We start from the raw sequence: 24,586 nt of genomic DNA, 5'->3' as shown, positions 1-24,586 counted from the left end.
TGACCTCTGATTTTACCCTGTTTGTTCCTGATCCTTTTACCTGACCTCTGATATTACCCAGCTTGTTCCTGATCCTTGTGCCCAACCTCTGATATTACCCGGCTTGTTCCTGATCCTTGTACCTGACCTCTGATATTACTCAGCTTGTTCCTGATCCTTGTACTTGACCTCTGATATTACCCGGCTTGTTCCCGATCCTTGTACCTGACCTCTGATATTACCTGGCTTGTTCCTGATCCTTGTGCCCGACCTCTGATATTACTCGGCTTGTTCCCGATCCTTGTACCTGACCTCTGATATTACCCTGCTTGTTACTGATCTTTGTGCCCGACCTCTGATATTACCCGGCTTGTTCCTGATCCTTGTAACTGACCTCTGATATTACCCGGCTTGTTCCTGATCCTTGTACCTGACCTCTGATATTACCTGGCTTGTTCCTGATCTTTGAGCCTGACCTCGGATATTACCCTGCTTGTTCCTGATCTTTGTGCCCGACCTCTGATATTACCCTGCTTGTTCCTGATACTTGTGACTGACCTCTGATATTACCCTGCTTGTTCCTGATCCTTGTACCTGACCTCTGATATTACCTGGCTTGTTCCTGATCCTTGTACCTGACCTCTGATATTACCCGGCTTGTTCCTGATTCTTGTACCTGACCTCTGATATTACCGGGCTTGTTCCTGATCCTTGTACCTGACCTCTGATATTACCCGGCTTGTTCCTGATCCTTGTACCTGACATCTGATATTACCCGGCTTGTTCCTGATCTTTGTTTGTCTGCTACCTGCCCGACCCCGGATTGCCTTGATTACTCTTCTGCTTCCTGATCTTGCCCAATTGTACCTCTGCTGCTGACTTGGCCTGGAGCGGACTTCTCTGCTGTCTGCCGACTATGCTTGATCTACCCAACTGTAACTGACCCGGCTCATCTGACTTTGTATCTGCCTCCCTGCTGGCTACAGTTCGTCAGTCCGGCAAGTCTGCATCTGGATTCTGCTTCCTGCTGTTACTTACCTATAACCTGCCATCGAGCAAGATCCGTGTCTAGCTGTCCACCTTCAACCTGTCCTGATTCTTCACCTGTGGACTTGTCTGTGGACTTCCACTCACCCACCTACTACTGGAATTATCACAGGCACTCATACCTCATACCTCATCGTGCTCCTGTGGCTATTGTCCCACCACCAGTGGTCCTCGAGCTAGAGCTGTACGGGAGGCCTACCTCTTCACGTCAGGCTCACTATCTAAGGTACATGACTTAGTTAATAAAGGATAATGTGTAGAAAATAATGCAGCTACACTTGGGGAAATAAGGAAGGATTCTTATTTTCCTGTTTGCAGCAATTGCAACAGTTTCCCCACAGGGATAAAATTCCAGAAACTGATAGAAATGGATGGATATGTCTTTTTTCAACCTTCTGTTTGTCATGAAAGTGCCATAGGTAACCTCCTTCCGGAAATGTTAGTTACCTGGCTTTTAGAGGATGGATTAGGCTGAAGTGTGGAAACAAGAGGTCTTACCCAATAACTGCAAAAGCCGGTAACTCTTGAAGGTCAAAGGGGAACTCCATACGAAAGTTAGTGCGGAATAGCGCGGTGATGGTAACTGGAAAAAAAAATACTCAGCTTATTTGTTGGATCTATTTTTTTTTTTTTGAGTTATAAACACTGTTCAAAAAAATCTGGGGTTCCCTTGAGTATTTTGAGTTAACAAATCTTTCCAACAGTACTGATTTGGGGTTTTTTTTGGGTGCAGGTTGAATAAGTGGAATATGCAAGTTTATTAACCTATGATAAGGACCTAATCCAGTGCTATGAGGTTCCTCCAGCAATCTCCTCTCCTTACTGTTCCTGCTGTGTCTACCTGTCTGGGAGATACCATAGTGAAGATAATGAGGCTGACAGTTAAATCCAAGAGTGGGAAAAAGATAGGACAGAGGGGAGACAGTCAATGAGGAATCAAAGAGGTGCCTGAGAAACCTCCATGTTGGTCCACCTTTACATAGGCTATCTTTTATATAAAATTCTGTATGGACCTGTACAACCCTGGCAGTACTAGAGTCGTCGGTTTGAAACCCAACGACAACACTACCTGCCTGGAGTATGCATGTTCAACCTGTGTCTGTGTGGGTTTCCTCCAGGTTTTCTGGTTTCTTCCTTCATTCCAAAGACATGCTGGTAGGTTAATTGGCTCCTGTCTAAATTGGTCCTAATAGGTATGAATGTGAGTTAGGGACCTTAGATTGTAAGTTCCTTGAGGGCAGGGGCTGATGATGTGAATGTTTAATAGATATGTAAAGTGCCACATAAATTGATGGTCCTATATACAGTGGAGCAAAAAAGTATTTAGTCAGCCACCAATTGTGCAAGTTCTCCCACTTAAAAAGATGAGAGAGGCCTGTAATTGGCATCATAGGTAGACCTCAACTATGAGAGACAAAATGAGAAAACAAATCCAGACAATCACATTGGCTGATTGGGAAAGAATTTATTTGCAAATTATGGTGGAAAATAAGTATTTGGTCACCTACAAACAAGCAAGATTTCTGGCTCTCACAGACCTGTACCTTCTTCTTTAAGAGGCTCCCCTGTCCTGCACTCATTACCTGTATCAATGGCACCTGTTTGAACTTGTTATCAGTATAAAAGACACCTGTCCACAACCTCAAACTGTCACACTCCAAACTCCACTATGGTGAAGACCAAAGAGCTGTCAAACGACACCAGAAACAAAATTGTAGACCTGCACCAGGCTGGGAAGACTGAATCTGCAATAGGCAAGCAGCTTGGTGTGAACAAATCAACTGTGGGAGCAATAATTAGAAAATGGAAGACATACAAGACCACTGATAATCTCCCTCGATCTGGGGCTCCACGCAAGATCTCACCCCGTGGGGTCAAAATGATCACAAGAACGGTGAGCAAAAATCCCAGGACCACACAGGGGGACCTAGTGAATGACCTGCAGAGAGCTGGGACCAAAGTAACAAAGGCTACCATCAGTAACACACTACGCCGCCAGGGACTCAGATCCTGCAGTGTCAGACGTGTCCCCCTGCTTAAGCCAGTACATGTCTGAAGTTTGCTAGAGAGCATTTGGATGATCCAGAAGAGGATTGGGAGAATGTCATATGGTCAGATGAAACCAAAATAGAACTGTTTGGTAGAAACACAACTCGTGGTGTTTGGAGGAGAGAGAATGCTGAGTTGCATCCAAAGAACACCATACCTACTGTGAAGCATGGGGGTGGCAACATCATGCTTTGGGGCTGTTTCTCCGCAAAGGGACCAGGACGACTGATCCATGTACAGGACAGAATAAATGGGGCCATGTATCGTGAGATTTTGAGTGCAAACCTCCTTCCATCAGCAAGGGCATTGAAAATTAAACGTGGTTGGGTCTTCCAACATGACAATGATCCCAAACATACTGCCCGGGCAATGAAGGAGTGGCTTCGTAAGAAGCATTTCAAGGTCCTGGAGTGGCCTAGCCAGTCTCCAGATCTCAACCCCATAGAAAACCTTAGGAGGGAGTTGAAAGTCCGTGTTGCCCAGCGACAGCCCCAAAACATCACTGCTCTAGAGGAGATCTGCATGGAGGAATGGGCCAACATACCAGCAACAGTGTGTGCCAACCTTGTGAAGACTTACAGGAAACGTTTGACCTCTGTCATTGCCAACAAAGGATATATAACAAAGTATTGAGATGAACTTTTCATATTGACCAAATACTTATTTTCCACCATAATTTGCAAATAAATTCTTTCCAAATCATCCAATGTGATTGTCGGGATTTTTTTTCTCATTTTGTCTCTCATAGTTGAGGTCTACCTATGATGCCAATTACAGGCCTCTCTCATCTTTTTAAGTGGGAGAACTTGCATAATTGGTGGCTGACTAAATACTTTTTTGCCCCACTGTAAGTACTTATAATAAATAATATTATAATGTCTGGGTTGGCCCTGCTAGAGTGTAGTGCCTATATATATATATATATATATATATATATATATATATATGTGTGTGTGTGTATATAAATATATATATATATGTGTGTGTGTGTGTATATATATATATATATATATATATATATTGTACTTCAGTTGAATATTTCATATTTGTGTGTCCCAGCCAGCAGGGGGAGCTTTATGCTCATATTTACATGTTATTAGGTGCTTTGCCAATGTAGTCTTGTAAAATTCCCTTCACTTTCCCATCGGCCTATTGGGCTGCGGATGGAAAAGTGTAATACTAAGTAATTTAGAGTATGGGGAACATTTGACTCTTTTCCTTTCTTCACATGATGCAGCTCCGGGTGCCTCATTGACCAATCCCCTAGCATCAACGCTGTCACATGGGGGTAATGAGAAAGTCCCTAGCCCTTTGTGAGCTCTGATCAGAGTATAACTTAACGTGTATAGTGTAATGTGTTAACAACCATAGTGCTAACTATATATATATTTTTTTTCTGTACTCTCTGATGAAACAATGTACACTGTAACCTACCCGCATCTTTGTTCCATACAGCCAGGACGCGAAAAATAAAGGCGCTGAAGGTCGCCGCAAAGAATCCACGCCAGTAGTTCCTTACCGCAAAATAGGAGGAGGTGACCTCAATGCTGAATAAGACACCTAGGCGATAACACACACCATGACACAACGTAACACATGGCTTCATGACGAGTGGTTGACACAAAGTACACCATGCTCTACATTCTCCAGTCACACATTTGTTACATCCAATGACATTTAACTGAAGCTATATAATAGGACTCCACTTTTTAGAAGAATTACAGTACTTATCATAGGATGCATGAAATAGGTCATTTTTGATCCTTAACTGCTGTGTGTAGCCACCCTGCTGAGAACATCTGGGCCATAACAAAAAAAACCCAAATCTTCCATGACTCACTGGGACTTCTTTTTTCTACTCTGTATAAATAATTACCACCGAGAAGCAGAGTGATTTCAGCTAAATGGATTTTGCTGTTGGCGAAGGTTCGCTAAAATGGAAAGTTTGTATTGTGCTTGTGGAGGTTTTTATTTTTTTGTGGGGGGGAGGGTGTAATATGGGCAGTTTAGTTTAATTCAGTGTGTTTGTTTCTTACCTTTGTACATGAAAAATTGCATACTTTTTACATTTGATTCTTTTCCACATCTGCATTAGCCGATGCCCTGTACTACCATCTTATTTCCTACAGGCTAAATTAAAATTACTTAAAGGGTCAGTTGAGGGTTTCAGGGTTTGGAAGATCCAGGAGAGTTACATTTTCTGATGGTTTCTTCTGTCTCTTGAGCATTTTTGGTGAGATCTCCGCTGAGTTCTTGGGTTTGTATACCTGCTTTGGCCATTATGAGGGGCCCCCGCCATCCCTTCTGCATTGTTTTTATTTATGGAGCACATACCAGGACAAGATGGATTACACAAAGTGGGCAGGAACACCCAAAACTCAGAGGTGGGCAAGAAGATAGTTGAGAATTATGGCAAGGAGATCTCTCTGTTGGAGTATCCAAGACATGCAAGAACCCGAAGGCTTACTCAGTCCTCTGGGAAACCCCCATAACTACAATATTGCTTTTGGGTGGAGGGGTCCTTTAACATCGTGTTGGTATTTTGTGTCTTTCTGGTGTACTTAGAATAATCATTGCATACATCACAAAACAATTCACTCTCAGGATCATATCCAACTTGCCTCCTAGGGGGGTCCCAAAGCAACAGCCAACACCAACTGCACATCCCACCGTGAGAACGTCAGTGTAATAGTACGCCTGCTACTGATAGGCCATGGGCGACCACAGGACATGGACAGTAGAAAGTAAGACAATCGAGATGAGAGAGACCACAGAAGCACAGAAGGAGAAGTGGGCAACAAGTCCAACAGGAAAAGGGAGGGGGGGGCCATATTGGAGCGACAACAAGTACAGTATGTAAGAAGGAAGGAGATGATGAGGGGGTCATGAGTTATAAACGACAGACATACAAAGTCACAAGCCATTAACAAAACAACGAAAACACAACAGACAGTTAAAAACAAAGGAGAAAAAAAAATCAGCTTGTGAGTTAAAGACCTCAACCCAACCCCGATTCTTAGAATACCCCAATCTGCATGCAGCTGTTTGACTCCTCAGAGCTGGAAAAGATGCCTTCTCCAGGCAAATGAGAACAAGGATCCTTCCAACTCCAAGAAATGAAACAAGAAAACATAGGAAACCAAGAAAGGAAACACAGGAGTGGAGTATAATGAGATAAGCAGACCTTCAATGAAGATGACAATGGAGGCGTTGCCACCTCATCCCTTTACACCTGAACATATATTAATGACAAGGGTCCTGAGGCTAATTTAATGCAGATGAGCCACTAAGTGAGTTTAATTACCACCTTAATCAGTCACAGAACCTGTGTAATTAATATGTGTTCGGTTTTAAAGGGATGAGATGGCAGACCTAGTAGCATGCCTCTCGGTTCCAGTTAAAGAGACATCTGTGAATTGAGCTACATGAGACAGTTTTTAGCAAATTAAAGCAGAATTATAAGAAAATAGCTACATTTATGTTTGAAATATGTGTGTGAAATGTTCAAGCTGCCAATGGATTGTTAACTGTGGGCAATATTGGGAATCACCCTTGCATGATAGAGCAGCCAGTTTCCTGACCTCATTGTTCCTCATTGCAATTAGAACTGCCCAGATTATTATTTAGAATAACACCAACCAACAAAATCTTGGTCATGGACTTGTTCACAGACCAGCCTATGAATGGACAATAAAGGAAAAAAAAACAGCACAATGGCTGGGGGGAAAACCACTGGCATGGATCCGTTGGTCAGAAAGGAGGAGCTGGAAGAGGAGACAGAACACAGCCCACACATCCTCCCCGATATCTCGTCTTCTCCAGTTTTAGCTCTCCACTTCCAGGGCCTAGCTAACAGGAGTAGTGATATTGCAGTCACTATTCCTGATATCCTGTAGATATCCTGTAGATCCTGATATCCTGTGGACGGAGGTTCCGGCAGCCTGGAGACCCAGCAGAAACACTGATTAGCTGGAGTCTCAGGGTGAGATCAGAAGATTTCCCACCTATGGTAATTACTTAAAGATGAATTCCAGGTATGGCAATTTTCACAAAGCTGGACCAATGTGAGTATGTATGTGCCATACCTCTGGGATCCCTCTGGAAGCTGGAAATCACTGTAGTATGCCCCGCCACTACAGCGGTCTCCACTAACTTCCAGGTCTTGTGTCCCCACTGCTTTCTGAACACAGGAAGTGTAAATGAATGCCTCATCTTATTGGATGAGGCGGAGATTGCAATGTCACCATCCACCTCTCTACCTCATCCTATCAGAGAGCTCTTTGCATTCATTGAAAAATGGCTCATGCCAAACAAGAAACCCCTTGTGTTCATAATGCAGCAGAGGACTTGGAAGCTAGTGGAGATCACTTGAGTAGCAGTGTCTACTACACTGAAATCTGGAAGCTTGTGAAGATCACTTGAGTAGCGGTGTCTACTACACTGAACCTGGAAGCTTGTGAAGATCACTTGAGTAGCGGTGTCTACTACACTGAACCTGGAAGCTTGTGAAGATCACTTGAGTAGCGGTGTCTACTACATTGAACCTGGAAGCTTGTGGAGATCACTTGAGTAGCGGTGTCTACTACATTGAACCTAGAAGCTAGTGGAGATCACTTGAGTGGCAGTGTCTACTACACTGAAATCTGGAAGCTTGTGAAGATCACTTGAGTAGCGGTGTCTACTACACTGAACCTGGAAGCTTGTGGAGATCACTTGAGTAGCAGTGTCTACTACATTGAACCTGGAAGCTTGTGGAGATCACTTGAGTAGCAGTGTCTACTACATTGAACGTGGAAGCTTGTGGAGATCACTTGAGTAGCAGTGTCTACTACACTGAACCTGGAAGCTAGTGGAGATCACTTGAGTAGCGGTGTCTGCTACACTGAACCTGGAAGCTAGTGGAGATCACTTGAGTAGCGGTGTCTACTACACTGAACCTGGAAGCTAGTGGAGATTACTTGACTAGCGGTGGCTACTACACTGATTTCCAGCTACCACGGGGATCCCACAGGTATAGCACATGCATATTTACAGTGGTCCAAGCTGAACCAATGTACCTATATAAAAATTGGCATATCTGGAATTCAGTTTTATTTAGTTTGCCACATGAACATAGTGGAAAAAAGGGTTTGTTCATTGGTGCTTTAGAGTGAGGTAAGAATGGAGAGGAAAACTATTGGGGCAGCACAGTGGCTAAATGGTTAGCACTTCTGCCTGGCAGTAGGGTCATTGGTTCAAATCCCAGCCATGGCACCTCCTGCCTGGAGCTTGCATGTTGTCCCTGTCCCTGCATTGGCTTCCTCCAGGTACTCCGGTTTCCTCCCACACTCCAAAGACAAGCTGGTAGGTTAATTGGCTCCTGTCTAAATTGGCCCTAGTATGTGTATGTATGAATGTGAGTTAGGTACCTTAGATTGTATGCCCCTTGAGGGTTAGGGACTGATGTGAATGTACAATATATACTGTATGTAAAATGCTGCATAAATTGACAGCACTATATAAGTACCTGAAATAAATAAAACTGTTTAAAATTTAAATCTATCTTTAGCTAAAACTTTTTTTTTGTTTTGAATAGATTAGTGAAAGGTTAGGGCCATTGTAAAGTTTTTTGTTTTTTTTTTGTTGCTTCCTGTGTCCCATTAGGAATATTCACCTTCGCTTTCTGTCCCAGAGACTCAACAGAAAGTGAGGGAAATCCCCTCTTAGACATATGTCACTAGAACAAATGTCCCCGTTGGAAAACTCCTCCTGTTTTAGCAACCATGGCAAAATCTTAGGTTTCCAATCACTCTCTGTCCTGGTGAGAGTGTTCACCAGGACAAATAGAGAGAGAGTGACTCTCCCAGAGGACATATAGATATGGACATAGGATTTAACCCTTCCCAAATCTACCCAAACAGAAGGCTTTGGCAAGAGATACCAGTTAGTTAGTCTTCTTAAATACTTTTTCTCTTCTTAAATAGTTTCAGCCTTTTTTTTCAATTTTCTAGCAACTAAAATAGGAGAAACACCTACATTCAAGTCTGATAGCCCGAGACTAATGTGGACCAATCTTAACACTACATATCTCATGTAGCTGCCTTACACAGATGGGTGAACATGGACAGAGAAGAGGTAAGAGGTGAGTAGCAGCCATAAGAGATGCAGGCCCAGTAGAGTTAAAACTCATAAGCAGCACTTGCCTCCAAGAGGTGCACCAAAGCAGCATCCAACCCCCACAGCACAGCCAGCGGCCAAAAGATCCAGGCTCCGGTAGGGGTCCTGAGTAAGGGTGTTATATATTTACAGGTATGAATGCTAGCAGCATGACATCAAAGGAACGTACATATCAGGGGATTTCACAAAACTGCTTTGTTATTACTGTATATATACAAACATGTTACAAGGATGCATTTCCAGATGTGGCAGTTAACAGATGTATTGGCACATAATTGCTACAAGCAGGGGCGGACTGACAACTCATGGGGCCCCCGGGCAATAGGGGATCATGGGGCCCCTGTGTCCTTGCCAAAACTCAAAAAAGCCTATGAAAAAGGTACCAGGGGCATCCCATGGGGCCCCCTACTGACCCCGGGCCCTCGGGCAGTGCCCGAGTTTCCAAATGGTCAGTCCGCCCCTGGCTACAAGTTACATTTGGGTGGACAAACACTTTAACATAGTAACACCGGCAACCTGAACAAGCCTATGCACTTGAGAATAATTCCTTTTCCTTTACCTGTCCATATCTTTTCAAGCCCTGACAGAGAGGGATCAGTGAAGTCCCCAAATGTGTTGAACAGTTAGATAGATGTTGATACTTTTTATAAAAATTAATTGGAATCTCTACTACAGTAGTAGAACTTTTCTCCTTACTATACATATTGCTTATATCCCCCAGGACCTATTTAGGCCCAACTGTCCAGAGCTCCACCAGCAATTTTTCATCCAAAATGTGTCTAAAAGGAAACCTGTACTCAGCTATAGGCTGTCATTGCTAAATTCTTTTTTACAAAATACCACTAACTTAGCCAGTCAAAGACCAGTTTCTATATATATATGACTATACTACGCTGCTTTATACTTGTGATTGGTTGGTGAGTTGTGTATTCTTAGTTTTTCTACTATGCTGTTGGAATTCTAGGCACACTTTAAAGCTCAGACAATGAACTGTAATGATAGTAAAAAGGCCTATTAAAAAAAACAAAGTACCCTTGAATTTTGCCCAGCCTCTTCCATGGTGTTTTCTGTATAATTCCAAAGGATGGCATGGACTAAGAGGCCAAAATACATCACTGCCTGAGATGGCAGCAAAATCTACAAACTCCAACAGCTTTTGGGGCAGGCTTGGCCTTAAAGGGTGAGTTTAAATCTAGGCAACTAGTCTTCACTGTGCCTGGAACATTAATTGTAACCTAAGCCTGGAGTTAATATTCTTTTTTTTTATGTATTGTATGCTTGTAGGTTCAATCACCTGTCAGATTCCCAAAAATGGGTGGATCCCAAAGGGTAGCCTCTCACTCCACCTTTGACATCCTGGTTCTAGCCTTCCTCCTTCCAATCATGGATTCAACATTCTACAAAAACTATGGATTCCCCAATCCACCCTTTATGTCCTGGTTCTAGTCACCCTCCTTCCAGTTATGGCCTTAAGATTCTCAGAAAACTATAGAATCCCAAAGGGTAGCCCTCATCCCACTCCACACCTTGATGTCCTGGTTCTAGGTGTCCTCCTTCCAGTCATTGCTTTAACATTGAGAAAATTGCAAGTTTCCAAAGGGTAGCTCCTACCCCACCCTTGATGTCCTGGTTCCAACCACCCTCCTTCCAGTTATGGCCTTAAGATTCTCAGAAAACTATAGAATCCCAAAGAGTAGCACTCATCCCACCCCACACCTTGATGTCCTGGTTCTAGGTGTCCTCCTTCCAGTCATTTCTTTAACATTGAGAAAATTGGAAGTTTCCAAAGGGTAGCTCCTACCCCACCCTTGATGTTCTGGTTCCAGCCTCCCTCATTCAGTTTGTGGCTTTAACATTCTCAAAAAAATGGGGGATCCCAAAAGGTAGTCCCCCACAACTCCGTGGAAATCCTGGTTCCAGCCTCCCTCCTTCCAGTCATTGCCAGATACAGAGTGGCAAAGTTGAAGACCTGCCCCATGGCAGAATCTCCATACAAATATAAAATAAAGGGGAATGGGATTGTCATTAATCTTACTTCCAGGACCCTCAATTTTTTCATGAAGCTAGTGGGAAATTCAATATACCGCTGTAAACCCCAAACCTTTAAAAAATGTGGCAATATTATATTAATACGTGGTCAGTTTTTTAACATATCCTTTAAAAAATGTGGCAATATTATATTAATACGTGGTCAGTTTTTTTAACAGTTCCTATGTAAATTCTGCATTTTCTCTTTCCCTACACTATGAACAACAAAAGCCTGAACGTTTTTAGATAGAGATTTGAATTAAAAAATAAAAATGAGCTTTAGAGGATCTGCATGGTCATGGGATTAGTACATCGTTTATTCCATAACAATTCCCAACACACAATCAAGGAGAACAAAGATAGAACTAGTTGGGTAAATCACCAATACAGGCAGTTGCAGCCGTACCCAGGCAGCAAAGGCAACCGCTACTGGCAGCCAACAAGGCAATAAGCCAATCACAAGAAGACATAGACAAGTCAACCTTCTATACAGTTCCATCAACTTCAGCTCCTTACCTCGTACACGCCACAGAAGACGGACATGAACTTGCTGAGTACAACGGCACAGATACTGGCGATGTGCACGAACGGACCCTGGAACACGGAACTTATTATTATGAGTTGTATAATATACAAGTGATATAAATATACAATATGTGAGTTACTCCACACAAATGTCGCCTTTTCTACATGAAATATAAACTATATTGGGAGGGCTACGATGTCAGTTCAGTAAATTATAGGAAGGATGTATTTAAAATGTATAAAATGTAACAAAAAAAACTAACAAAAGTAAGGACCTGATCAGTGCACATTAATATATTATATTATTATCTATAAATATTTAGAGCAGGGTTTATCATCCAGGGTTCCATGGAACTCTAAGAGTACACAACGGGTCACAGATCAGTATACCAGGCCATTGCCGGTACCATGTGATTGCTGAAACCAATCTTAGCAGATCACATGACAATTGTACACAATGGATGGCTTCCATTCATACCATTCATTGTGTACTATTGTGTTGATCTCTGTGATTGGTCACGGTGATCACATGGTACAGACAGGGCCAATCACAACCCATCTGTACCATGTGATTAGCTGTAGCCAATCACATCTAATTACAATAGTTCACACTAAATGAATTTCATTCAGAAAAAAATGGTTGCTTATAACAGTAATTATCACTGTTATAAGCAAGCACAACATATAAAAAAAAAGAAAAAAAAAGAAAATCCTGAATACCTCCCCTGTATCGGTCACAGCATGTTAAAAAATATTGGTAAAAAAAGAAAAAAAAATGAAATAAGAAGAAAAATATTTAAAAATTGAAAACAATTATCACTTTTTTTTTTACATACTGTCACCAGTCAGTGTCCCTGATCACCGCCACATCGGGTCATATGATGAGACTGTACTGCACTGGTGACAGAATGTCAAAAAAATAGTAAAAAAAAAAAAATGTTTTATTTATTCAATTTCCAAAAAAATTACGACTTAAAAAACTCACCATGCCTCTTACTAAATATGTCGGACAGTCTACTTTCCAAAAAGAGGTCATTTGGGGGATATTTGTACTGTCCTGACATTTTCAGGCCTCAAGAAATGAGACGATCAGTACATCAGGACTGGTCAATTTTCAGATATATATACCATAGTTGGAAACGGGCGGACTGACAATTTGGAAACTCAGGCACTGCCCGAGGGCCTGGGGTCAGTAGTGGGCCCCATGAGATGCCCCTGGTACCTTTTTCATAGGCTTTTTTGAGTTTGAGCAAGGACACAGGGGCCCCATGATCCCCTATTGCCCGGGGGCCCCATGAGTTGTCAGTCCGCCCCTGGTTGGAAAACTCTATAACTTTCCTACAGACTTAATAATAAACACTGATTTGGGTTATTTTCACCAAAGAAATGTTGCAGGATACATTTTGGCCTAAATTTATAAAGAAAAATTATTTATTTGCAAAATGTTATAACAGTATGGAAGAAAATGTGTTTTTTGTTCAACATTTTTGGTCTTTTTTCATTTATTTAGCAAAAGATAAAAAACCCAGTGGTGATTAAGTATCACCAAAAGAAAGTTCTATTTGTGTGAAAAATATATTGATAAAAATGTCACTGGGTACAGTGTTGCATGACCACGCAATTGTCATAAAAAGTGTGACAGCGCTGAAAGATGAAAATCGGCTCGGGCAGGAAGGGGGTAAAAGTGCCTGGTATTGAAGTGGTTAATGCATCATGTGCAGGAGCATTGTCGTGGTGGAGAACTAGAGTTTCGGTCTTTTCCTCTGAACAAATTCCTTTTCCTTTTTCCCATTTGCATCTGTCCTCTGCATTTTTGGCTGCCCACTTCTTGCTCATTTTGAACATCTTCCCGCCCCTCCCTAACCCCTCACCCTCCAGAGATTTACCCCCTTCCTGACCAAGCCATTTTGTGCGATACGGCGCTGTGTTACTGTAACTGACAATTGCATGGTCATGCAACGCAGTATATAAATTAAATTTATGTAATTTTGTTCCCACAAATACAGCTTTCTTTCGGTGGTATTTGATCACTTCTGTGGTTTTTATTTTTTCGAGCTATAAACCAAAAACAGACAATTTTGAAGAAAAAAAAAATGTTTTTGGATTTTTGCTATAACACATCCAATAAAAAGATATAAAAATAAAATTTCTTCATAAATGTATTATTTATTTATTTCAGGTACTTATATAGCACCATCAATCTACGCAGCGCTTTACATATATATTGTACATTCACATCAGTCCCTAACCCTCAAGGGGAGTACAATCTACGGTCCCTAATCCTCAAGGGGCGTACAATCTAAGGTCCCTAACCCTCAAGGGGCGTACAATCTAAGGTCCCTAACCCTCAAGGGGCGTACAATCTAACCATAATGCATTCTGCTACGTCTGCTTTAAAAAATCCCAATAAGTGTACATTAATTAGTTTACGTGAAAGTTATAGCATTTACAAATGGTGGTATGTAGATAGATATATATATATATATATATAAAAAATAAAATAATAATTAAAATAAATAAATAATTTATATTTATATATATATATATATATATATATATATATATATATACACACCAGTAATGGCGGCAATCAACGACTTATAGCGGGACTGCGGGGGGCATTCTGACACTGGGTGAGAACTGACTAACTGCCACTGACATCCCCAGCAACACTAATACAGTGATCAGTGCTAATAAGAAGCACTGACACTTTACTAATGACACTGGACAGGAAGGGGTTAACATCTGGGGCGATCAAAGGGTCAACTGTGTGCTGTTTTACTTGGGAGACATGCTGTTTTGTATGTCTCTGCTGTGCAAAGAAGTACAAAGCAGCACGTCCATTCTGACAGGAGAAAGACCTGTGTTGTTTACACACAGGTCTCTCCCCTGTCAGCTTTGCCGATGATCACTGAGCCTCGGCCAGAAATCGCCAGCCGGGACCCGGCGATTGACATCCCCAGCAGCCAATAGCGGCACGGGTAGGGTGGCACAAGCGCTCCCTACCCGGGAATGCAAATCATGTATATATACGTGATTTTGCACAGCTGTGCCGCCCTGTAGTAGTATATCTGCTATAGGGCGGCGGGCAGGCGGGCAAGCGGTCAGCCACCTAGGCCATTCAAAAACACTTGATTTGTTCATGGAATTTTCACCATAAGCTGAAAATTGACATAAGCAGGAGTGGGATGAAAGTGCCCGGTATTGAAATGGTTAAACTGCCACTGGATGAGGCCAAGTCAGCAGGTGATGATACTGTTTGGAGAGACAATATCTTATATAGCTTATGATTCTAAAATAAAAAAACAACAAGGGCATCTTAAAAACAATAAAAAAAACTAGTGAATAAAAGGAAAAAAGATACTGGAGTATTGATAATAAAATAACAATTCCTATCTCATAATAATATAATTGAAACTGATATTAACAAGTTCGACAATGGTGTGGAAATATCATCAATAATAACAATCTGCAATAGTGTGATGTATGTAATGTAATATATAATATATGAATTCAAATTAATGTATAAACAATGATGGTATTATTCACCTAGAATATAATCCCCGATGTTTTATTAGCATACTTAATATGGAACATGAATCATGCTGAATAAATGCTGGAAAACCTGATACTAAACCCGAATGAGGATCCCATTCTTCCCTACTATGTTAAAAAAATGTTTTAAAACTTGGCTTTAAATACACTGTAGGTTGTATGTGTCACCAACATAGGATAATGTTCTAAAGTAAAAATGAATTTTCTGAAAAAAAAATAAAATTGGATGCCAAATTGCTATGTGTGTGTGGCCAATGGTAGACCACATGGCAGCGCAGACTCCCTCGTGGTAAGAAAACCGCAGCTATCAGGCATTACAAGTTTACAGAATACAATTTCACTGATGGGGAATTCCTCCCCGGACTCCTCGGTGCAGCTATTAAAAACGCGACAGCTTATCAAGTGACTAATCTTTTCAGCAGTGCATTATTTTTAGCTGTAATTACCCTGAAATGTAAATCAAGGGCCCTGCTGTGTTTTTGTGTTTGGTGCATGCAGGCTCTTTTTGTGCTGATTTCTCATAATGCCTGATATTATATTACCCTCAATTAGTTTGCCAATCACTGTCATTTAAAGGGCCACTGGGATGACAAATATTGTATTCTGATAACCGAGTGCAGTCAATGCACATGACATATACACTGCCTTGAAAAAGTATTCCTACCCTTTGAAATTTTCCACATTTTGTCATGTTACAACCAAAAAACTAAAATGTATTTTATTGGGTTTGATGTGATAGACCGACACAAAGTGGCACATAATTGTAAAGTGGAAGGAAAATAAGAAATGGGTTTCAATATTTCTTTACAAATAAATCTGTGAAAAATGTGTATTCAGCCCCCCGGAGTCAATACTTTGTAGGACCCCCTTTCACTGCAATTCCAGCTGCAAGTCTGTTTGGGGACGTCTCCACCAGCTTTGTACATCTAGAGAGGGGCATTTCTGCCCAATTTACTTTGCAGAATCGCTCAAGCTGTCAGGTTGGATGGAAAGCGTCTGGGAACATCAATTTTCAAGTTTTGCCACAGATTCTCAATGGGATTTAGGTCTTTACTTTGACTGGGCCATTCTAACACATGAATATGCTTTGATCTAAACCATTCCATTGTAGCTCTGGCTGGATGTTTAGGGTCGTTGTCCTGCTGGAAGGTGAACCTCTGCCCCGGTCTCAAGTCCTTTGCAGACTTTAACTGGTTTTCTTCTAAGATTGCCCTGTGTTTGGCTCCATCCATCTTTCCATCAATTCTCACCAGCTTCCCTGTCCCTGCTGAAGAAAAGCATCCCCACAACACGATGCTGCCACCACCATGTTTCACGGTGGGGATGGTGTGTTCAGGGTGATGTGTGGTATTAGCCTTCCACCACACATAGCATTTTGCTTTTAGGCCAAAATGTTACATTTTGGTCTTTTCTGACCAGAGCCCCTTCTTCCACATGTTTGCTGTAACCTCCATATGGCTTCTTGCAAACTGCAAACGGGACTTCTTATGGCTTTCTTCTTGCCACTCTTCCATAAAGGCCAGATTTGTGGAGTGCACAACTAATAATTGTCCTGTGGACAGATTCTCCCACCTGAGCTGTGGATCTCTGCAGCTCCTCTAGAGTTACCATGGGCCTCTTGGCTGCTTCTCTGATGAATGCTCTCCTAGCTCAGTTTAGGTGGAAGGCCATGTCTTGGTAGGTTTGCAGTTGTTCCATACTCCTTCCATTTTCAGATGATGGATTGAACACTGCTCCGTGAAATGTTCAAAGCTTGGGATATTTTTTTATAACCTAACCATGCTTTGAACTTCTCCACAACTTTATCCCTGATCTGTCTGGTGTGTCCCTTGGCCTTTTGGAGGCTATTTGTTCACTAATGTTCTCTAACAAACCTCTGAGGGCTTCACAGAACAGCTGTATTTATACTGAGATTACATGGCACACAGGTGGACTCTATGTACTAATTAGTTGACTTCTGAAGGCAATTGATTCCATTAGATTTTAGTTTGGGGTATCAGAGTAAAGGGGGCTGAATAAAAACGCACGCCCCACTTTTCAGATATTTTCATACATGTATTTGTAAAAAATTTTGAAAACTATTTATCATTTTTCTTCCACTTTGCAATTATGTGCCACATTGTGTTGGTCTATCACATAAAATCCCAATAAAATACATTTAGATTTGTGGTTGTAACATGACAAAATGTGGAAAACTTCAAGGGGTATGAATGCTTTTTCAAGGCAGTATGCCGTATGTATGTATATAGGTTAGTGTATATATATATATATGAGTTAATGCATATAATATAAAAATATATACAGTGTATGCATATATATATATATATATATATATATATATATATATATATATATATATATATATATATATATATATATACTGTATAGCTATTCCCTGTTTTTTGTACCTGGTACAAACATTCATTTTACTTTTCGATTCATATAAAAAATGTTTGATTAAGAACATAAAAAGCAGATAACACAATTCCAGGGACAAGATCTCCCATTCGCCATGGTTTGAACAAATGGTTCTTCAACAAATCTGGGCAAAGTGCTCTAGAAAGCATGAATTAAAGGGGTTGTAAAGGTAGAAGATTTCTTACCTTAATGCATTCTCTGCATTAAAGTAAAAACCCTTCTCTAAACAGGGTGCCCACCCCACCCACCCATCCCTGCCACCCTAAATACTTACCTGAGCCTGATCTCGATCCAGTGCTCAGGGGCGTCTCTCTTTCTCTCTCTCTACTCATTGGACATGGAGGCAGCAGCGGAAGCCATTGGCTCCTGCTGCTGTCAATCACAGCCTGGGGCAGGATGGGATGGAGCCCGCACAAGTGCCCCCATAATAAGCAGTTTGCAATGGTGCCACTCAGTAATGGGGGAGCCAAGAACGTCAGAGGGGGAACTCAGAAGAGGAGGATAAGGGCTGCTCTGTGCAAAACAATTACACAGAGCAGGTCAGTATAACATGTTTATTATTTTTTTTTAAAAATTTTTAAAATCTATTTTGATGCAACCAGCTCCTTCTTGGCTTACATATTGGGGTTTATTTACTAAAGCTGGAGAGTCCAAAATCAGACTCCCTTCTGCATAGAAACCAATCAGCTTCTAACCTCAGCTTGTTCAATGAAGCTTTGGCAATGAAACCTGGAAGCTGATTGGTTTCTATGCAGAAGGGAGTCTGATTTTGGACTCTCCAGCTTTAGTAAATAAACCCCATTGTGTCTTTTATGGATACATTTCAAATAGATTCATTTTAGATCTCACAACACATTTGAAATGTTGCCCTCTCCTTGTTTTTTGGATTTCAAAGATATAGAAAGTATTACAAGCTCCAATGAACCAACCCGCGCAGGGGAGCCCTCTCCTTATTTTTAATAGAAATTAACAGATCACTCCTAATTTGCTTCAAATCATCTATAAAGAAACATTAATTGGCAAATGAAATGCAGGGTTTTCCCAACAAAGTTTTTTTGAAAGAAGTGGGAGGAAAAGTGACCAGCATTTCTTCTTCCTAATTTCCTTTTTTTTTACTATTGCACAGCCAGGGGCTAACTGTCACTGAACGTGTGCACTGGTGGCAGTTGCTGGGTACATTATAGAAAATGAGGTCAGAGAAAGTATTGGACGACTTTTCCAAATTACCAACATTTTTCAGGAATGTAATTGTTCAGGAAGCATATGACGGCTAAAGATTGGATTCCCAGACACTAGTTAAGGAAACCTTTTTTTTTCAGTTTTTGTTATAATTGTGACATCCCAGTAGACAAAGGTTTGTTCTGTATTTAGAACTGTAGAATGTTGCGCTTGTTTCAGTTTGGCACGTGTGGCACATACTGCTGTTCTCACCTCTTTGCCCAGAGGCATCCCACTCCCTAAAGAGGCTGTCAGTCCAATCACTTTGGCTACAAACGCCTTGAGCGTCAAATACTCCTTCAGGACGACTCCTCGGAGGATGACTTTCAGCTCCGGAATGCCAGAACCTCAAAAATGAAACAATAACATGATGTTTGTTAAATCCCCATAGACAACGTAACCATCTGCAAATCTGCCAGGTAAGAGAGAGATCGGGGGAGAGAGAGGGAATGTGAGAATGAGAAATAGAAGAGAGAGATCGGGGGAGAGAGAGGGAATGTGAGAATGAGAATTAGAAGAGAGAGATCGGGGGAGAGAGGGAATGTGAGAATGAGAAACAGAAGAAAGAGATTGGGGGAGAGAGAGAGGGAATGTGAGAATGAGAAACAGAAGAGAGAGATCGGGGGGGGGGGGGGAGAGGGAATGTGAGAATGAGAAACAGAAGAGAGAGATTGGGGGAGAAAGAGAGGGAATGTGAGAATGAGAATTAGAAGAGAGAGATCGGGGGAGAGAGTGATTGTGAGAATGAGAAACAGAAGAAAGAGATTGGGGGAGAGAGAGAGGGAATGTGAGAATGAGAAACAGAAGAGAGAGAACGGGGGAGAGAGAGGGAATGTGAGAATGAGAATTAGAAGAGAGAGATCAGGGGTGAGAGGGATTGTGAAATGAGAATTAGAAGAGAGATCGGGAGAGAGAGAGGGAATGTGAGAATGAGAAATAGAAGAGAGAGATCGGGGGAGAGAGAGAGGGAATGTGAGAATGAGAATTAGAAGAGAGAGATCGGGGGGGGGGAGAGGGAATGTGAGAATGAGAAACAGAAGAGAGAGATTGGGGGAGAGAGAGAGGGAATGTGAGAATGAGAAACAGAAGAGAGAGATTGGGGGAGAGAGAGGGGGAATGTGAGAATGAGAATTAGGAGAGATGGGAGAGAGAGAGAGAGAGAGAGGGAATGTGAGAATGAGAATTAGAAGAGAGAGATCAGGGGTGAGAGGGATTGTGAAATGAGAATTAGAAGAGAGATCGGGAGAGAGAGAGGGAATGTGAGAATGAGAATTAGAAGAGAGAGATCGGGGGAGAGAGAGGGAATGTGAGAATGAGAAACAGAAGAGAGAGATTGGGGGAGAGAGAGGGGGAATGTGAGAATGAGAATTAGGAGAGATGGGAGAGAGAGAGAGAGAGGGAATGTGAGAATGAGAATTAGAAGAGAGAGATTGGGAGAGAGAGAGAGAGAGAGAGAGAGGGAATGTGAGAATGAGAATTAGAAGAGAGAGATTGGGGGAGAGAGAGAGAGGGAATGTGAGAATGAGAAATAGAAGAGAGAGATCAGGGAATGTGAGAATGAGAAACAGAAGAGAGAGATTGGGGGGGGGGGAAGGAATGTGAGAATGAGAAACAGAAGAGAGAGATCGGAGGGGGAGAGAGAGGGAATGTGAGAATGAGAAACAGAACAGAGAGATTGGGGGGGAGAGAGGGAATGTGAGAATGAGAATTAGAGGAGAGAGTGATGGGGGAGAGAGAGGGAATGTGAAATGAGAATTAGAAGACAGAGATCGGGGAAGAGAGAGGGAACATGAGAATGAGAAACAGAAGAGAGAGATCGGGAGAGAGAGAGAGGGGGGGAATGTGAAAATGAGAAATAGAAGAGAGAGATCAGGGGAGAGAGAGAGGGAATGTGAGAATGAGAAACAGAAGAGAGAGATTGGGGGGGAGGGAAAGTGAGAATGAGAAACAGAAGAGAGAGATCGGGGGAGAGAGAGGAGGAATGTGAGAATGAGAAACAGAAGAGAGAGATTGGGGGGGGGGAGAAGGAATGTGAGAATGAGAAACAGAAGAGAGAGATTGGGGGGGGGGATGTGAGAATGAGAAACAGAAGAGAGAGATTGGGGGGGGGGAGGGAATGTGAGAATGAGAAACAGAAGAGAGAGATTGGGGGGGGGGAGGGAATGTGAGAATGAGAAACAGAAGAGAGAGATCGGGGGAGAGAGAGGGAATGTGAGAATGAGAATTAGAAGAGAGAGTGATGGGGGGGAGAGAGGGAATGTGAGAATGAGAAACAGAAGAGAGAGATTGGGGGGGAGAGAGGGAATGTGAGAATGAGAATTAGAAGAGAGAGTGATGGGGGAGAGAGAGGGAATGTGAAATGAGAATTAGAAGAGAGAGATCTGGGGGGAGAGAGAGAGGGAATGTGAGTATGGGAAACAGAATAGAGAGATCGGGGAGAGAGAGGGGGGATGTGAAAATGAGAATTAGAAGAGAGAAATTGGGGGAGAGAGGGAATGTGAGAATGAGAAACAGAAGAGAGAGATGGGAGAGAGAGAGAGGGAATGTGAGAATGAGAATTAGAAGAGAGATGGTGGGAACCCCTCATAATGGGCACAGCAGGTTATATTTCCCCAGCATCTACGAAACAGTGAAATCTCCCTTTTTCAGTGGAGTGACCCTTTAACATCCTCAAAAATGATAAAAGAAAGACATTGCTTTTTTCCCCTGCACCCCTCCTCTACAACATACCCCCTGCTCAGTGTACAGATTCCCTTTTAAAAGTGGAAAACCCCTTTAATGGTTGTGTGTCATGGGCATTACGCATCAGCATGAGTGATATGTGTGTGCTGGCAGCATGGAGGAGGTTATGCGGGGTGACAGGCTGGTACACAGTGACCACAAGATGGACGGACCCCCTCTTAGGTGTGTGTGACTCACGCTGGCAGAAGCTGGGTGATGCATTCACCATCCAAAGCAGCTGACACGGTCTCTTGTTACCATGACTGCCCACCCTCAGATAACCCATCATAGTGGTATCATGTCTGCTATTTATTTCAGTTATTAGTATACATCACCAACACATACACAGAAACATTCACAACTGTCCCTGAAACCAAAGGAGCTTGCAATCTACCCTCTCTACCATGGTCATATTGCCAATCACTAGGAGCAATTAATCAGTCTAGATAAACTACCTTTTGCTTATGCGTCATGGGAGGAAATTGGTTTACCCGGAGGAAACATAACAGGGTGTTATCTCTTTGTGTTGCCCTTTAAAACTAAGCGATAATCTGATTATATTTTGATTTTCCTCGTTCCCAGAAGAACAGACTAATGAAGCGTTTAAATAAAACCTGTTTTTGTTACAAACCTTATTTTAGACCCAATGACATCATCACTGGGTTTCTGTGCTTCTCTGTGCAATGCAGGCAGATCATGGCTGGTGGGAGGGGCTGCCTCAGCTCTCCTCTCATGAGCCCTCAGCCCCGAGGCATGCAGTCGGCTGGCTTATGGGTAGAGTTATGCAAATATTCAAATGCCTTGATGGGTGAATGTCAGTCTGGAGGAGTTCTTAGGAAAGCTGTATGTTAATAATGAGTGCACTAGGTAACGCCCACATGTGATACTGAGCCTTAATGATTGGAAGAACTGAAATTCAACAAATGAAAGAGGCTGGCCTGGGACAGTCAGGCTGGGAAAATAAGAGTTAGATGATGCTGGATGTCCTCCTGGCAGGCTCTATCTGACTTGCTGTAGCTTGTAATGGACATTGTGAGAAGCTCAGTGTGCAGTGAAATCAGTGCAAGAAATTTCAGTAGAAGAGAGGAGTCTGCACAACTGTGCAAGACTGAAGGGAAGGCCGGAGGTCAGATCTAGGTATTTATCAGTGGTTACTTTCCTTCATACATGTCAAAAACATGCAAAATAGTTTCTGGCAAAAACCTTTCCCAAGCCTCCTAGTGATTTTTTGTCAACTGACGGTTTGAAGGACTAGGAAGTGGCAGCAGAGATGGTGGTTTGCATGGCTAAGAAGCAGTGGTAGAGATGGTGGCTTGCAGGACTAAGAAGTAGCCACATGGGTGACAATTTGCAGGACTAAAAAGGGCCAGCATAGATGGTGGCTTGCAGGACTAAAAAGGGCCAGCATAGATGGTGGCTTGCAGGACTAAAAAGGGCCAGCATAGATGGTGGCTTGCAGGACTAAAAAGGGCCAGCATAGATGGTGGCTTGCAGGACTAAGAAGCAACAGCAGAGATGTAGGCTTGCAGGACTAAGAATGCCAGCATTAGATGGTGGCTTGCAGGACTTAGAAGGGCCAGCATAGATGGTGGCTTGCAGGACTAAAAAGGGCCAGCATAGATGGTGGCTTGCAGGACTAAAAAGGGCCAGCATAGATGGTGGCTTGCAGGACTTAGAAGGGACAGCATAGATGGTGGCTTGCAGGACTAAAAAGGACCAGCATAGATGGTGGCTTGCAGGACTTAGAAGGGACAGCATAGATGGTGGCTTGCAGGACTAAGAAGTGCCAGCATTAGATGGTGGCTTGCAGGACTAAAAAGGGCCAGCATAGATGGTGGATTGCAGGACTAAGAATGCCAGCATTAGATGGTGGCTTGCAGGACTTAGAAGGGACAGCATAGATGGTGGCTTGCAGGACTAAAAAGGGCCAGCATAGATGGTGGCTTGCAGGACTAAAAAGGGCCAGCATAGATGGTGGCTTGCAGGACTTAGAAGGGACAGCATAGATGGTGGCTTGCAGGACTAAAAAGGACCAGCATAGATGGTGGCTTGCAGGACGTAGAAGGGCCAGCATAGATGGTGGCTTGCAGGACTTAGAAAGGCCAGCATAGATGGCGGCTTGCAGGACTTAGAAGGGACAGCATGAGATGGTGGCTTGCAGGACTAAGAAGGGCCAGCATTAGATGGTGGCTTGCAGGACTAAGAAGCACCAGCATAGATGGTGGCTTGCAGGACTAAGAAGCAACAGCAGAGATAGCAGCTTGCAGGACTAAGAAGTAATGACAGGAGTGACAGGGGTGACGGCATGCAGGACTAAGAAGTGGCAGCTGAGATGGCGGCTTGCAGGACTAAGAAATGGCGACATGGGTTACAGCATAGATGGCGGCTTGCAGAACTAAGAAGCAGCAGCAGAGATGACGGCTGGAAGAACTAAGAAGCAGTGGCAGAGATAGTAGCTTGCAGGACTAAGAAGTAGCAATATGGGCAGGGGCGGACTGACCATTTGGAAACTCGGGCACTGCCCGAGGGCCCGGGGTCAGTAGGGGGCCCCATGAGATGTTCCTGGTACCTTTTTCATAGGCTATTTTGAGTTTGGGCAAGGACACTTGGGCCCCATGATCCCCTATTGCAAGGGGACCCCATGAGTTGTCAGTCCGCCCCTGGATATGGATGACAATTTGCAGCACTAAGAACAGGTGGCAGAGATGGTGGCTTGCAGAACTAAGAAGTAGCGACATGGGTGACAGATTGCATGACTAAGAAGTAGCAACAGAGATGGTGTCTTGCAGGACTAAGAAGCAGCAACAAATATGGCAGCCTGCAGGACTAGAAAGCGATGGTAGAGATGGTGGCTTGCAAGACTAAGAAGTAACGACATGGGTGATGGCTT

The 24,586-nt window shown here is 42.7% G+C and overlaps 1 protein-coding gene across 2 annotated transcripts in view; it reads right to left on the bottom strand.

Moving 5' to 3' along the window:
- CLCN1 (chloride voltage-gated channel 1) overlaps positions 1–24,586 on the bottom strand; it is a 244,992-nt gene that overhangs the window by 97,066 nt on the left and 123,340 nt on the right. For both annotated transcript variants that reach the window (XM_089654357.1, XM_089654356.1), the window contains exons 5-9: positions 19,189–19,322; positions 11,776–11,853; positions 5,697–5,775; positions 4,510–4,635; positions 1,525–1,609 (exon numbers count right to left, since the gene is read on the bottom strand). In XM_089654357.1, the coding sequence (XP_089510483.1) occupies positions 1,525–1,609; positions 4,510–4,635; positions 5,697–5,775; positions 11,776–11,853; positions 19,189–19,322 (502 nt within the window). The remainder of the gene's footprint in view (positions 1–1,524; positions 1,610–4,509; positions 4,636–5,696; positions 5,776–11,775; positions 11,854–19,188; positions 19,323–24,586) is intronic.

The sequence above is a fragment of the Staurois parvus genome, unplaced genomic scaffold, assembly GCF_062004578.1.
Source record: "Staurois parvus isolate SC_StPar_1 unplaced genomic scaffold, SC_StPar_1.0 ptg000758l, whole genome shotgun sequence".
In the NCBI taxonomy this organism is placed as follows: domain Eukaryota; kingdom Metazoa; phylum Chordata; class Amphibia; order Anura; family Ranidae; genus Staurois; species Staurois parvus.
The sequence above is the reverse complement of the archived record's forward strand: the minus strand, read 5'-3'. Positions and strand labels throughout refer to the sequence as shown.